The sequence below is a fragment of the Canis lupus genome, chromosome 31 (genome assembly GCF_011100685.1).
Source record: "Canis lupus familiaris isolate Mischka breed German Shepherd chromosome 31, alternate assembly UU_Cfam_GSD_1.0, whole genome shotgun sequence".
In the NCBI taxonomy this organism is placed as follows: domain Eukaryota; kingdom Metazoa; phylum Chordata; class Mammalia; order Carnivora; family Canidae; genus Canis; species Canis lupus.
The window spans coordinates 36,502,648-36,517,883 of NC_049252.1; the positions used below are offsets into that span (position 1 = coordinate 36,502,648).

Here is a 15,236-nt window from a genome sequence, read left to right on the forward strand (position 1 = left end):
GCTGCCCTGGGGCTTCACGTGTCCTGCCCCCAGCCTGCCAAACCTGTGTGCTTTTGCAGCTTCTGCACCTCGGGGTGCTTAGGTCAGTTCTGTCCCCCGAAAGCAAAGCCACAGAGCTGGTGTGCACCCCAGGCCTTCCAACACACACAGCCCTCCCCAGCCGCTGGGAATGATGGACTCCCCGTTTCCGTCTCCAGAGCCCTCTGCCAGTGACTGCTTAGCCTCTGGGCGGTCCCCTCATCCGTGGATAGGCGCAGCGAGGGTGTCCATCCGATCGCCGTGGAAAGCGCGTGGCCCCGCCTGCCTCTCTGAGCACCTGGGGGATGGTGTGCATGGCCCCTTCCTTCCTTGGACACGGCGACAGCACCTGGCTGTCCGCCCCTCCAGAGGCTGCGCTGCAGCCTCATATCCAGGCATCTTGGTCCCTGCCTCCTGCGAGAGGCGCTCTCTCTCTTCACCTTCAGTCCCCTATGCTGGGGCCCGCTGACCTCTGAGCACAACGTCCACCCCCCGCCCCGCACCGGGACAGGCTGCGTCCTGGCCTGGGGTGACCCGCCTGCAGCCCTGGCCTGTTCCCAGCTGCTGGGGACTCTCCCCAGACATGTGGGATACAGCCTCCGGGGGCCACGTGAGGAAACCGGGCCGGACTTCCTGCTTGCTGCCCCTGAGCAAGTCCCGTGTGTGTCCCCCCAGGTGGCAACCTTCGTGGGACCCGTGACGGCCATCCCCGTCCTCCTCTTCTCGGGGTTCTTCGTCAGCTTCGACACCATCCCGACTTACCTGCAGTGGATGTCATATATCTCCTACGTCAGGTAGCGTGCGTGGAGGCTTTCGTGGCTCGGGAGCTCTATGTGGACAGGAGGGAAGGGAAAGAAGCCACTTCTTAGCCACCAGCTGAATGCCAGCGTGCGGCTTGCATCATGAGTCCAGGACCATTGGTGCTTTTCATTTTTTCCTAAGTCTGGAGTGTCCCCACCCTCACGAACACCCACATGCACACATGCTCACATGCGCACACATGCACACACATGCACCCAAGCATAGAATAAATACTAGTGGTTTGTGCCTGGCGGAAACTGCAATGAACCCCCACATTCTGCATGTTGTGGAGGGCTGCGTGGGGGGGCGTGTTCCCATCTCACGAACCTCATTCCTCTCTGGAGTGAATGGTGCTCCCACCAAGGTTCTGACTATAAATCCAGTGGAAACCCAGTTGTGCTTTAAACATCCTAATATCCATGAACAAGACCATCCGGGCCCCTCGGGGCCTCAGCACTCGGACCGCATCCTCTCGGCCCCAGGTCCTGGCACGCGGGCCTCACTGGGCAGTGCCTGTCTTCAAGAGCTCTTCGCTCCCAGCTGTAGCCGACCCATGTGACACATAAAATCCAAAGTTAGGAACAAGCTTCCTTTTTCTAGAATGTCAGCTCAGACCCAGATGTATTGTTCAGGAAAACAAGATCAAAACAAAGCACTCGTACAGAGTTTCAACAATCCATGCGCGTTCCAAGGGCCAGAAAATCAGACACCCGTGTCTTTCTTCTCAAAATTGGTGTTTTTGTTCTGACACTGTAGGGCCGGAGCAGAATGAGACATGGGATGGCGCAGAAGGGTTTTATTTAAATGCTCTGGAGTCCTTTGAAGGCTCTCAGGCCCTTTATTATATCTGTTTAAAAAAAAAAATATGTTCTGTCAGAGGATCAAAGAGCTTTCTTTCTGATTCGTTTCCCCACTGAACAAATACCTTCTATTTGTTGTTCAGTTTGGCTTGGTGGGTAGAGGCTCTGGAGGAAACAAAAATTGGGAAAACCTTAGCCAGGCCGTTGGATGCGCTTGTCTTGAGAGGCTGTTGGGAGTCTGGGAAGTGTTTCCGTGAAGACAGGTCTTGGGGAGGCAAGGCGGGGGACCCCGTTACCCTCGGCAGATGGAGGCCGGTGCGAGGGTGCAGGGTCCGCTGGCCGCCGGGAGGGCCTTGCTCACCACGCCCGGTGCCTTCCTCCGCAGGTACGGCTTCGAAGGGGTCATCCTGTCCATCTACGGCCTGGATCGAGAGGACCTGCACTGTGGCATCGATGAGACGTGCCACTTCCAGAAGTCGGAAGCCATCCTGAGGGAGCTGGACGTGGAGGATGCCAAGCTCTACCTGGACTTCATCGTTCTGGGGATTTTCTTCATCTCCCTGCGCCTCATCGCCTATTTCGTCCTGAGATACAAAATCCGGGCGGAGAGGTAAAACACCCGAGTGCCAGGAGACATGAACATAGACATCGCGGCCCAGGGCCACTTGTAGAGCCACAGGGACCCCTGCCACCCAGCCCCCGGCCGCGCACTCCGTCGCGGGTGTCGTGCTGCCCGTCCGCGCCCAGCCGGCTGGGGTCCTGTCTCCATCTCCCTTTCCGGCTTCACCTGGGAAGAAGGTGTAGAAAGATGTCGTGTCCTCGTTGCACAATTGAACGCCGCGGCGGCCAGGCAGGCGGGGGCCAGCGGCAGAGCGGAGGCCGGGCGGCCGGGGAGGAAGGCCCACGCCAGTGGCAGCCTGGCCTCCTAACGGTTTGCCTCCTGCTCCGGGGAGAAGTCATTTTCCAAGCCAAAAGCCGATAACTCTCATTCATTTTAAGAAACTGTATCTTTTTAGTACCTGTTAAAGGAAATTATTCAGGGTAAATAACACACTTTGCTTAGAGATACGAGGGGTGTGACGAAGCCGCGGAGCTGGTCTCGTGTTCAGGCAGGACTTGTGACAGACGCAGGCGGGGTCCCCAGCAGAGAGGGGGCTCTGGGGCTGCACGCGTTTCCGAAAGTACAGAAAGCTGGAGGGTGCCATCGGCCAGCCTTCCCAAAGCCTTTTCTCCCCCCTGCACCCGCCCCGTGCCGCTTATTTTAAGCAAAAATATATCGTTTATTTCTTCCTAACTTTCTGAACACCTGAATTTTGCTAAAAAATGTCTAGAAGATCAGCCTTGTTGATTTTTTTACACACCTGTCCCTCTGCTTGCGTATCACATCAACTACCTCCGCGGGAGCTGGGAAGCTGAGTGGGCGGCAAAGCTGGGAGGGGCCCACGGAGGGCGGCAGGGGTGCGGGGGCGAGGGAGCCCACTGCGGCGGGGGAGGCAGGTGGAAGGCATCTGAGGCCTCAGGAGCAACCGGCATAGACCGCGTGGCCCCGGTGCCCGTGGCTTGGTCAGACAGGGCGCAGGGTACTGGGCGGTGCCACCTCCCGGGTCCTGTGTCCGTGACATCTCCTCCTTGTTGGCGCTGCGCTCATGTCGATGTCATAGACCAGAAGCTCCTTCTTCCCGGTGATGGAATCACAGAAGCAAAATCCAGCAGCGGTGGCAGGTGCAGCTGCGAGGTCAGCGGCCCCTGGCTTGCTGACTGGCGCCTGTGTGCCTGCCAGCTGTCAGAGGCGACCGTAGGGAGACGTAGGGAAGGCCAAGGAGGGAACAGCTGCTTCCCGCTTGGAAACTCACCCCCCGGGGGGCTGGGGTCCCCTGGCGATGGACTGTTTCCTGGGCACGCTTGTCTCCTCTCTGAGTCTCCGTCTCCTCCTCTGAACAGCCCGCTTTCAGCTCTACAAGGCTCTTCAACTCTTTGGGTTTTTTTTCCCCAAAGCTCCTATTTTCCACTTTAAGAGAAGGGAAAGAGTTCGAATTTTACTCACATCCAGATCTGACTGGCAAATGCTTAGCGATCCCTCTTTCACCCTTCGATCCTCTATGGTGAACACGCTCGCGCATATTAAAATGTAACTTTTGAGTTTCAGTGTTCTGCGCAAATGCGGCATTACCTTCCAGATTAAGTCATCTACCCCGGATCTAACTTAGGGGGTATAAAGAGCTTTCATTTAATTGCACGATAGATTTGCTTGCAAGATGTCACAGGTAGGGAGACCCGTCTAGGAACAGCCTGGTGAAATGGGGAGGGGGACGCAGGGGGACGGCGGCGACCACCCTCCGCGTCACAGCAGGTGTGGTCAGGACCTCCATCCCTCCGGGTGGGCCCGTGGGCTGCAGGTCCGTGGCCTGCAAGGAGGGAAGAGCCTGGAGCCGCGCCGCCATCCCCGCCAACAGGCAGCTCGCCCCCCGCACCGAGCCCGCCGTGTCCCGTCTCAGCCATTTCAGAAGCAAACAGTGAGATGGCTCGAGATGGCAGATCTGGTTTCCAACTCTACCTGCGCCCTCAGAAGGAATCATTTCCCTAGGAGTTCGTGCCTCTCGCATTTCAATTTTCCGCGGTTGATAAATCGCATCCGTCCCTTTTAATAGATGAACTAAGCGGGGACGTGAGGCTGTCGGCTGCTTCAAGGGAAACGCATATGTGAAGTAACAGGGTGGCCTTTGAAGGGCGCTGACTGGTGTGTGGTGGCGAGTATGCCCCTGTCACCAGGCAGGAGGATTTGCTTAGAAAGACGGTCCAGGTGCTCAGGTGTGGAGCGAGGCTGTGTCAGCTTCATGGGCAAGTGCCCCTTGCTGTCACCTTCTCTTACAAACCCTCGGCAGCGGCGGCACTGATGCAAAGGTGTGTGCTTTGCATCCCCAGGGAGTCAGATAAAACATCTCATTCCAATGGCCTAGGGTGACGTCCAAACACCCTACTGATTTGTTGTTTTAAATCGCCGTGGCGAAGAGGTAGGTGGCCGCGCGCTGTCTTTCATGCACAGGGACGGAAAGCAGGCCGCCCGCCGGGTTTCTGAACGTGACGCCCCAACATATTCCTTTCATCCCTGCTGGCGGTTCTTGGTTTAGAAGGAAGAATGAAATCTTGCATGAACGACGAGCAGCCTCTCCCGTGTTTGTTAGCGGAGGCGGGAGTGAGGCCGAAGGATATCACTTTTAAGTGAAGTTTGTCGGGAGAGAAGGGGGGGCAGCCGGGACGCCGGCCACTGCTCCCACTCCTGCTCCTGCTCCAGCCGCAGGGCCAGGGCTCTGGGACCTGCCGCCTGCATCCACACTCAGAGCACGTTTTGCCACCCTTGCTCCTGCCCTCGCTGAGTATGAGCCAGAGAGGCCAGCTCTTCAAAGGGTCCTGCGTGGGTGCCGTGGGAAGCAACCCGGGGAAACATCTTACATAGAAGATGCTGGAATCTGCCAAAGTCGTCTTGGGTGAGGGGCCTTCCAGGCCAGCAAACAGAACCGAAGCTTTTAGGTAAAATCTCCTCCTAGAGCCCCACAGTGAGGCCATGGCCCCACCCTGAGAAGGGCGCTACCAGGAGGTCAGGGACAGGTGTGGTGTTTCCCCGCCAGGTGTCCCGGGCCCTGCATCCGGGGCCACCCCGGTCCTTTGCTCATCCGCTCACTCTGCAAACACGGTGGTTGGCCCTCCGCACGTGCGTGGTGCTGTCCCAGGCCCCGGGGACCCAGAGGAGGGAACCCAGATGTGGCCTGGCCTCCAGTGCCGCAGGCAGGAGGGGATGTACTCATTCTGTGGGTGCAGAACCCAGGGCTGCGGGAGGGCAGGTGAGGTCCCAGGTCCCACCCCAGGGAAGAGCGCAGCTGGAATTTGAGCCACGGTCTGACCCCAGAGCCTTTTTTTTTTCCGCTTTGCCTTATTGCCTCCTGTTTGTAACGTCCAAATACACACGAAAATATTTTGTAAAGCATAGAGTGCAATACTAGCTTAGTGGCTACTCATCACAGACTTGCTGTCACCAAGCAGAAGGCTGAGGTGGGAGGATGGCCCATGCCCCTAGCCCCCAGTCACCTGGCATGGGGTGTCCCTACCGGCCTGGAGGCTGAGCTGACTTCCGTCTCGCAGAGAGGTGCCTCCCTCTGCCCTTGCCTGGTCTTGGCTTCTTAACGCAGCGTGCCTGAGGACTCGCTCGGGCTGGGGCGGGCTGCGGGGTGTGCGTGTGCATGAGTGCACACACACGTGCGGGCTTGCTCCAGGTGTGGGTCTCATAGTGTTTTTCTGCAGTGTTTGCTTCGCCTCTAAATTCTCGGTCATCCTTTACTCCCAGAAGAAGAAATCCCCTCACTTTGTGCCTGCCGAGCAGATGGTTACGAGTGTAGTTAAAACCCGCTGAGGCTTTCGTCACATCCCCGAACGCCCAAGGCGGGGAGGTGCAGGGTGTGTGAATGTGAAGTTAGATGCTTTTAAGAAAGCAAGACTGCTAATAAAATATTTTATATAAAACGTTTTACTTGTGTTCGGTGTTAAATGTTTCAAATTCAAAATGATCTGCTTCAATGTAACTCAGCAACATGGGTTTTTAGGTTGCATTTTGAATGTATCTATGGCACGCCCAGTAAGAGGTCTGCTTTATCACTTCGGGTGCTGGTCTAGCCCCCCCCCCCCCCGATTGTAAACAGTCACCTTTCTCTCTTGGACACCTTCATGTTTTATGTGGGACTATCTTCAAATTGTGTGCTTTCCCTCTGTTCTCTCAGACTCTCCACCCGCATCCTCCTGCCCCCTTAATGTTGGCCACAACCTCAAAAATTTGCCAAGGCCCCCACGTGCTGAGGCCTGAGTCTTCCCTTCCCGGCCCCTCTCGGCCCTCTCTGCCTTAGAGTGGTCTCGGGGGACACGGAAGCTGGTGGTGATTCCTCAGAGGGACATCCCTTGCTCCTTGCCCCCGCGTTCTAGAAACCCCCCTCTCCGGCCCGGCCTCTGTAGAGGCGGCTGCGAGCGGGAGAGCACGTCCTCCCCAGGTTTGGCTCCTAGAGTGGACATGGGCAGGACCCCGAAGGCTGCCTGTGTTATGCACCGTCTGAGCCTCCCCGGAGCCAGGATGTCCAAGGGCGGTGGTGCTTACGGCCTGGCCTTCAAACTGGTCTTCCCTCCCACCTCTGGTACACAGAGCAGAGGGCCGGGCTGGGCAAAGTCCCAGAACGGATGGTCCCAGGAGTCTCCCTAAGTGACAGGCCTGCAAAACCGGAGGGCCCCCCGCATATGGGGCCCCATTGTAATGGTGCTGTGTGCCCAGCGGCTCCCCTGCTTCTCCTTCTGCACCTACCTGCCTCTGCAGACCAGCCAGCTGTCCCTCGGCCCAGCCGACATGCACCCCGCAGTCCTTCGGGGTCTCTGTCCTCGGGCTCTCAGGTCGGGGAGATTCCTCTGGGGTAATCGGCCTCTGCAGTGCCCGTGTCCCGGGCCTCCCTGGGGCGAGCGGCAGCCAGAGGCCTGGCAAGAAAGCCCACCGCGCGCTTGCAAGCTCAGCTCAGCCTGTAACATCCTAGCCTCCGGGGTAGGAGGGCGGCGTGGGGAGGGCCCTCGAGTCCACCCTTCTGCTGGTACACGTAGCTGGATTTGCGGAGAACCACCGCACGCTTTTCCGGTTCCTCTTTCTCACCTTTGTACAAACAGGATGGTTGAATGAACCTTAGCCCAGTTTAGTATCTTACCTCTGAACGCGCCAACTTAGAATCATTCCTCCAACAGACATTTCTGTGGCCTCGTCGCGCACACGAGGCCAACTGAGGAAGCCCGTTTTGCATTCATATAAAGCTGGTCTGTATACGGGGCGCCTGTGAGCATGGGTCAGGCTCAGGGCCCCTGCAGCCTCCCTCATCTCCAAAACAGGCCCCTGGTGTCAAAAAGGAGAAAACAGCCTTGCCCGCTAGGTGCATGTTCTGGCCGGGCCAAGGGAGTGCCATGGGTGGGAGCAGGGCTTAGGGGCTTTTTGGTGGCATAATGACCCTTGTGAAGCTGGAGAGCCAAGAGCAGGGGCATAAAAGTGTCCTTGTTGATCACCAGCCTGGGGACAGGAGGGGGGAGCCTGCTGGCTCTGCTTTCTGAGGCTGCGGGAAGGAGCACTCACAGCCACCCGGGTCCCTCCACAGCTGGTTGCCTGGGACTCCCCGATCTGCCCCAGCTTCCCGGGAGGCTCCCCATGACCCCACGACCACCCCCGCCTGGCTTTCCACCCAAGCCAAGGACGTGGCCACTTGCACCTGTGCCTTGCTCAGGGGGCTTGTGGTTTCAGAGCTCGTCTTTCAGCCTTGAAGCAGGAATACCGAACCCTGGGACCAGCACACACCCCGGGGCCACATGACTAAGAAGCAGCAAAACTCAAAATCATGAGATCCAGCTCAAGTTTTCCCAGCAGAGCGGCTCTTCCCTCTGTTTTGGAGCCGACAGTGTAAAGGGAAGAGGGAGTCCCTCTGGTCACCTTCGGGTGCCTTTGACCTACACCTTGCATGAGAATGTCAGCGTGGCCCTGGGTTTGTGTCCAGGTAGATGGTTTTTCCTTCTGTTCACTGTAGGCCACCTGCTGTTACCTGTGCTCGCGGGAGCCGCTCCCCACGTGCTGCAGGGCCGGACCAGCTGGGTGGGATGCTGAAGGGAGGCCCCAGCAGGTGGGCGTCAGAGCGCTGAGGGTGATGCTCCCTGCTGGCCCGCAGGGTCCTGTTCTCGAGGCCCCCAGACCAGTCTCCCCCGGACGGAGGCTGCTGAAGACCTTGCTGCCCCTACATGGGTGCACACTTTACCTACTGCCTCCCCCGCCCAGCCCCAGAGGGCCGCCCAGCAGCAGGTCCTAGCCCAGCCGTGGGTCCTAGCCCAGCATGGGGAGCTTGCAGGAACAGTGCTTGCCCATTTCTGCAGGACAGGTTACCCAAACAACCTCCCCTCCTGGGGGGGCCTGGAAGGGGCCCTCTCCTGCTGGACCAATCAGGCCTGAGGGAGACGTGAGTCATGGGGACTGCAGGGTTAAGGTCGAGAGCCCTATACTCATAGGTTCCTGGGGGACCCCAGGCTGCAACCCAACCCGAACAGTGCCACGGGTCTCAGTTTTTCTGAAAGTATCTCGATGGTCACAATAGCTCTTTGGTTGTTATAGTTTTCCTTTTTTTTTTTTTTTTTTAATTCCATCATCATGTACCCCAGGGTTCTCTCCTCTGTGACGTTGGGAATACAGGCTGCCTGGGCTTAACCATAAACATTTCATTTTTTTAAGTTCTGAGCCAATTAAAAATGATAGAAAAGATCCTATCCTCCAAATTGCTAATAAAACGGGCCACCAAAGCCACGCGGTGGGGGCTTCCCATTTTTAGAGTCTCACGATCCCTGGAGAGGGGGGTGAAAGCTAAGTTACTCAACAGAACATGTATGTGAATGGGTGACGGGCACTGGGGGTTATTCTGTATGTTGGTAAATTGAACACCAATAAAAAATAAATTAAAAAAAAGAACATGTATGTTTGAGAAGTTACTCCGTGTAGCCAACCCTTTGACCCCCTCGTTTGTTTGTATCGCCCGCGTAGACAGGTGGGTGCGAGAGCTGAATCTGGTGTGAACTGTTGTTGCCTTTTATTAGATGAGCAGCTCCTTAGTGTTACCCCTTGGTTATTCCAAAGCAAGAGTCAATGCAAGTAACATTTTCAAGCAGCGCGCAATCACGTGCACACATCTGCGTATCTGATCTGTGATTGTAGACGCCCCGTTTTTTATGACACCGTGTGGATGACTCCACAGTGATCCTGCTGTGTCACTTAGGGATACGCTGCTTTCACTCTGCGAGACGTTCGCACCGTCGTAGATGAACACAACACGTATATACGTACATGCATTCCTATATTTAAAAATATTTAAAAATAACGTCAGCCCTCCCGGGTACCTGTTCCAGGGGCTGTCCTGCTCCCCCCGGAACAGAGACCCGAGCGGACCCCAGAATGTGAGCTTTCTAACCCTACCTTACAGGCCGTGGTCCTGTTGTGTACATTTTCTGTAGACTTGACTCCTTAGAAGATTTGTATGTGCGTTTTTTGCAGACTTGAACTTTGTTTTCTGAAATTAGATGTCACTTAACGAAAATGGGACATAAATCGAATAAAGCGTTGTTATTTTCAGACTTCTGGTTTCTCGCTCTTCCTTGCTTTCCAGTAAAGCCAGGCCTCACATTTGCCAGGAGGACTTGGCCTGGGGTTTGATGGAGCCTCACTTTTAATTTTTTTTTTAAGATTTTATTTATTTATTTATTTATTTATTTGAGAGGGAGAGAGAGAGAGCAAGAGATTTTATTTATTTGGGAGGGGCAAAGGGAGACAGGGGGAGAATCTGAAGCAGGCTCTGAGCTGAGCCCAGAGCCCGACCTGGGGCTCGATCCCACGACCCCAAGATCACATCCTGAGCTGAAACCAAGAACTGGATGCCTAACCGACTGAGCCACCCAGGCGCCCCGAGAGCCTCACTCTTAATGGAGCAGTCCCGTCGGTCGGCAATATAACAGATTTGGATTAAGTGGGGAAGAAGAGTGACAGTGGTGTTGTGCCAGCCCCCACTTGTTCTGTGGGAGCACAGGGTCAAGTGCGGTTTCACGGACCATCTCATTTAAACGCCCTCCCGGGGCGGGGCCGGAGAGCCACAGCCAGACCACTTGCCCGGCGCGAGGGGTGGAGGCTGAACTCCGGAGGCGACAGCCTGGCAGAGCAGCCAGGGCTCTCGATCCCTTCAGCACCCTCCTGCCGTGGGAAGAAGACCCTTTGGGACTGCTGTACTAAGGAGGAGAATCCATATGGTCACAGGAAGTGGCTGGGGAAATCCCTCCCCTATGACCAGAGGAAGTCTCTCCCAGGGACAAGATGATGGGTGGGTGACCCCAGGAGTCATCTCCGAGGGCCCCGCATAGGTCAGCGCTGGGGTTCAGGCTGGGCCTGGGTGCAGGTGTCACTCTGGGATCATCACCTGGCCACGACTGTGAAGGGGAGGACAGGGTTACCTTTGTAGGTGTGGAGGAGGCTGTGCACGTCCAGTCCCCTCATCCTGCCCGAGCTTCTCTGTCCTCGGACGCTCCCAACCACTCACCACCTTCCCCCACCAAAATCCCCACTCCTTCCGCACTTTTTTCCAAAGTCACCTTTACTGGGATCTTTAAGTCACAAAAATTCTACGTACTCATTTTAACAAAAAATACCCAAGCAGATGATCTTGCCCGCAGCCCACCCCAGGTGCATGAGGTGCCCAGAGTCGACAGCGGAGAGCGGTGGCGCACCCACAGGGAGAGGCCACGGCACCCGCTGCCTCCAGCCCCGATATCAGTTGTGGAAAACAACTGATATCCTTACAACCTACAACTCAAATCACAGAGGCCCTTCTGGAAATACATGCACGGGGAAGGAGATCCAAAATGTGCCACAGGTGCATAGAGAGGAGGTGGGGACCTGCAGGCCCCACGCGTACCCCCCCTACTCCCACGGGGCCCCTGGGGGAGCTTTTAGGACTGTCCCACATGGCCGGCACTCTGTCTCTTGCCCTGTGGCCTCCCGTCACACCTGGACGTGGTGACTCTTGGGGCTGCAGGTGTGCGGGGGACGGGAAACCCCCACAAAGCTGCCAGGTCTCAAGTGATGCGGTCTGGAAAGATTTTTCCAAGAGGGTCCCACCCCACCCATGGGTGCTAGTCTTCGCTGGCCCCATCACCGTGGCCTTGGCAGTCAAAGTGAGCCCTCCTGTGGGCAGCCTTGTGCTATAGAGTGACGATGACACAAGGAATAGAGATAAAACCCTCTAAATAGAGGGACGGTCAGCCTGGCGGACCTTCAGCTCCATGGATCGGCTGACGCCCCCCAGCTGCTCCCTCTCCTCTCTGCTCGCGTGCTGTGCCAGCAGCTAGCTGCGAGGCTCTGTGCTCGGGGCCCACACCCCGGGGGGTGCTAACCCGGCGGCCCGGCCTGTCCCACTGTCACCCTGGAACTGGTCCCATTTCTCCTGACCTCCCCACACGGTTGTCATCTTTGAGAGCAGGTGGCAGAAGGATAAGGGATCCTTGCACATCCCTGGGTTGGTGAGAACCGAGGCTGGGGTGGGAGGGTAGCTGTGGGTGCCCGAGGGCTCCCTCTAGTGGGCGCTGGGCACTGGGGCTGTGCCTGCGGGCCCCTGAGCCACCTGGCCCTCCTGGAGGACAGAGCACCGGGGAGGCAGGAGTGCAGGGTGGGGGCGGGAAGAGGGGCGGAGGAGGGGCGAAGGGAGCTCCAGCACCCCACAAAACCAAGGAGAGAAGGGCTGCAGCGACCAAGCCAACAGGTGCAAAGGCAGCGGCCCGGTGAGAACTGGCTCATAATTCTGGGGCCCCGAGTGTCAGAAGGCGGAGGTGTGTCCACCTGGACGGGGACAAGCCCGGGCTCATTTAATGTGCAAATATGTCCTGTTAAAGTGCACAATTCGCTGCTTTCCAGGGTCTCACAGAATCCTGCACCTGCTACTGCTCTCCGGTTCCGGAACATTCTTGGGGGCCCCAAGACAAGCCCATCAGCAGCGACTCCCCTCCAGCGCCACCCCCAGCCCCCCAGCTGTCACTAACCTACCCCCCCCCCCCCCCCGCCTCCGTGGCTGTGCCTGTTCTGGGCGTGTCATGCAGATGCAATCACCCAGGTGTCGCCTTCCCTCCGCAGAAAGCGCACGTCGCTTTCCAAAGCAACACACAACATACAAGAAGGATCACCACCGCGCAGAAGGGTTGGGATCCCCCCTCCCCACTATGGCCCCAAAGTCTTCGGGACGAGCCCGGGGTGCTGGCTCTGACCTCCTGGGTTTCCCCGAGCCTGCGTCTTGCCGGCACCACCATTAAACACCCTCTGATGAAGCCATGGCCGTTGTCCTCGGTTTGGCGACGGGGACGTCGAGGATCAGGGGGTGCCTGACTCTTTGCAGAGCATGACCGCACCTCTCTAACCCTGAAGGCCAGAGGTCTGAGGGGGAGAATGTCCAGCCCCCGAAGGGGCTCAGAGCAAGGACACAGTGAGGGAGAAGTTTCCGGAACGACTGCTGTGCCACGCGCCCACCCTCGAGTCCATCCCCAGAATCTGGCGGAACCAGAGGCCACACGGCTGATGGCCGACCCCAGCTCTGCCCCTCGGGGTCCAGCGCGACTCCCGTGCCGGGCTGCTCTTGCCCCAGAAGGGACTGGTCTCAGGGGCTCCCGGGGCTGCCCCAGGCCTACTCCGAGCTTGGCGGGTCCACCCCCCTCCTCTCCGCTCTGAGGAGCCAGGCGCCCCGCGGTCTTGACACTCCCCGCTCCCCTCATCTCTCAGCCCCCCCTCCCGGGCTTCCCCATTGGGTCTGTTGCCAGCTAGACCCTGGGGGCTGAGCGTGAAGCAAAAACCCTCCTCTTTATGCCTTTGAAAGTTGAAGGGTTCTTCGAACAAGGGATGAATCCCCGCATTCGGGGACAACAGAGCCACGCAGTCTACGCAGGAGCCGCAGCTGGACAAGGAACGTGGGGCCACACTTTGAATGCCCCGCCGGACTCGAGAGTGGGGGACGGGGGTGGGGAGGCACCTACACATCCCAGGAAGGAATATGAGGTTTGATGGCCCCAGCGCGTGTGCGACAGGGGCGGAGAGCCCAGCATTCACCACCACCACCCCCCCCCCCCGTCGCAGCAGCAGCAAATCAACGTCCTCGTTCCGTGGCTTCTGGGAGGTTCTCCGTACGTGTACCCCGTGCACGTCAGTGAGGAAGTTATTCGACCTCGAGATGATCCTGGGTCCCGTGGGACCCCATTCATTACGCAAATTCACTCAGGGCCACGGATGGCTGCGTATTTGAGAGGCGCTCTGACCAGCAGGTGGAAGCGGAGTGGGCGCCGTCTGGGGCCCCCCCACCCCGGGGTCAGCTGAGCGGCCAGGGTGCCCGATGGCGCCACGGGGGGTCGTGCTGCCCGAGGCCCCACAAACGCAGCCCGCACGTCCCAGCGCCGCACCCCGGCAAGGCTGTGTCCTTGGGCAAATTTCTCTCAGCTTCGTCCCTGGTAAAGGGAGAATAATATACGATTTCTTGGTGCGGTTTGGGGAAAAGGGACAGAGAGTCTCCAGTCCACGCTGTCGCACTTCGTAGCTTCCCCGCCGCACCCGTTTTAAAACTGGTTAACTCTCCCTTGCGTGTTCTATGAACCTCGGCTGTCCCCAGCCAGGAACACTGTTTAAAGATCCCAAGAAAGGGCAGCCCGGGTGGCCCAGCAGTGTAGGGCCGCCTGCAGCCCAGGGCGTGATCCTGGAGACCCAGGATCGAGTCCCGCGTCGGGCCCCTGCACGGAGCCTGCTTCTCCCTCTGCCTGTGTCTCTGCCTCTCATGAATAAATAAATAAATTATAAAAAAAAAATTTTTTTTAAATCCCAAGAAAGACTCCGCACCCCCTTGGAGACCCGCGGCCGGTCCCGCAGACCGCAGGGGGCAGAGCTGGGCTCTGGGGGGGCTTTCGGCTTCTGGCAAGTCGAGTAATCAGAAGTGATCGCTGGAGCCGAGCTTGTCTGCATTTCGGCTCGTGCTTTTAAACCTCGCGGGTTATTCCCGGACCTTTACACAAGGTTGAATTTGAAACACAGCAAGTACGTGACTCCCTCCGGCGTCCGCTGCGGCCGGGCACGGGAAGCAGACGGGGTGGCCCGGCTGTGGCAGGCGCCCTAACCCAACCTCGCTCTTCCACAAGGGCTCGGGCCCTGCGCGGCCCCACAGGCCAGCCTTGCCGGCTGCAAATTCCCGACCGAGATACTACGTGCTGTTTCCTCCTCCGAAAGTGGGGGTGGTGACCAATCCACCCCCCCAACCCCGATTCCGTGGGCTCGTCGAGGAGCGTTCGGAGAGTTAGCAAATGCCAGGTGCTCAGTCGGGGTCTGACACCTGCCGGGATGTCCCTGCCAGGTGCTCAGTCAGTCGTGCCTCTACCCGCCTCGCTGGGCACCTGCCGCGGTGCCCCTGGCGGGTGGCACCGCCATGGGACGGTGGTAAGGGGGTGGGGTGGGGGGAGCCCAACACCACACCCCTGCAGCCCAACCCGCCCTGCCCTGCCACAGGGAGCCCCGTCCCTCTCCAGATCCCTCCTGCTGCCCTTGGGATCTCTATTGTTGAACTTGCAGCCTCCCCCTCCCAGGCCCCTGCAGGTAAATTGGGACCAGGGTGTCCAGTCCCGTGAGCTGGGGGCTTGCTGGGGTCCTGGCTTCCACCAGGGGGTGACTCCTCTTGGCTAGCCCTGAGGGGGGCTTCTCAGTGGGTCCCAGATGGCAGGGGTGGGTGGTGTGGACTTCCGCAAGCCTCCCCCAAACACCTGCTCATCTTGTCCCTCTGGCTTCCCCTGGGGGCTCCCAGGACATTTGGGGTGCCCTCTAGAACCTTCTGCAGCCTGCAGGTTAGGTGGAGCTGCCTCTAGCTGTCTCTGGAAGATGCAAAGCAGCCACAGCTACTTACTGAGGGCCCTGGAGCCACCTGCCTCTTTCCCCGCTTCCCCCAGAGGCCACCCCACCCAGGAAGGAACGCCCTCCTCTAGCCTGAGAGCTGGGGAGTGCATGCAGACCCCGGAGCC

The 15,236-nt window shown here is 58.3% G+C and overlaps 1 protein-coding gene across 5 annotated transcripts in view; it reads left to right on the forward strand.

The window, feature by feature from the left end:
* Positions 1-6,138, forward strand: part of ABCG1 (ATP binding cassette subfamily G member 1) — a 70,023-nt gene extending 63,885 nt beyond the window's left edge. For 4 of the 5 annotated variants that reach the window (XM_038581553.1, XM_038581554.1, XM_038581555.1 and 1 more), the window contains 2 exons: positions 694-812; positions 2,005-2,233. In XM_038581553.1, coding sequence (XP_038437481.1) covers positions 694-812; positions 2,005-2,233 — 348 coding nt within the window. Of the gene's footprint in view, positions 1-693; positions 813-2,004 lie in introns of all 5 variants that reach the window. The other variant, XM_038581552.1, reaches the window with a different exon arrangement.
* Positions 6,139-15,236: the final 9,098 nt, after the last annotated feature.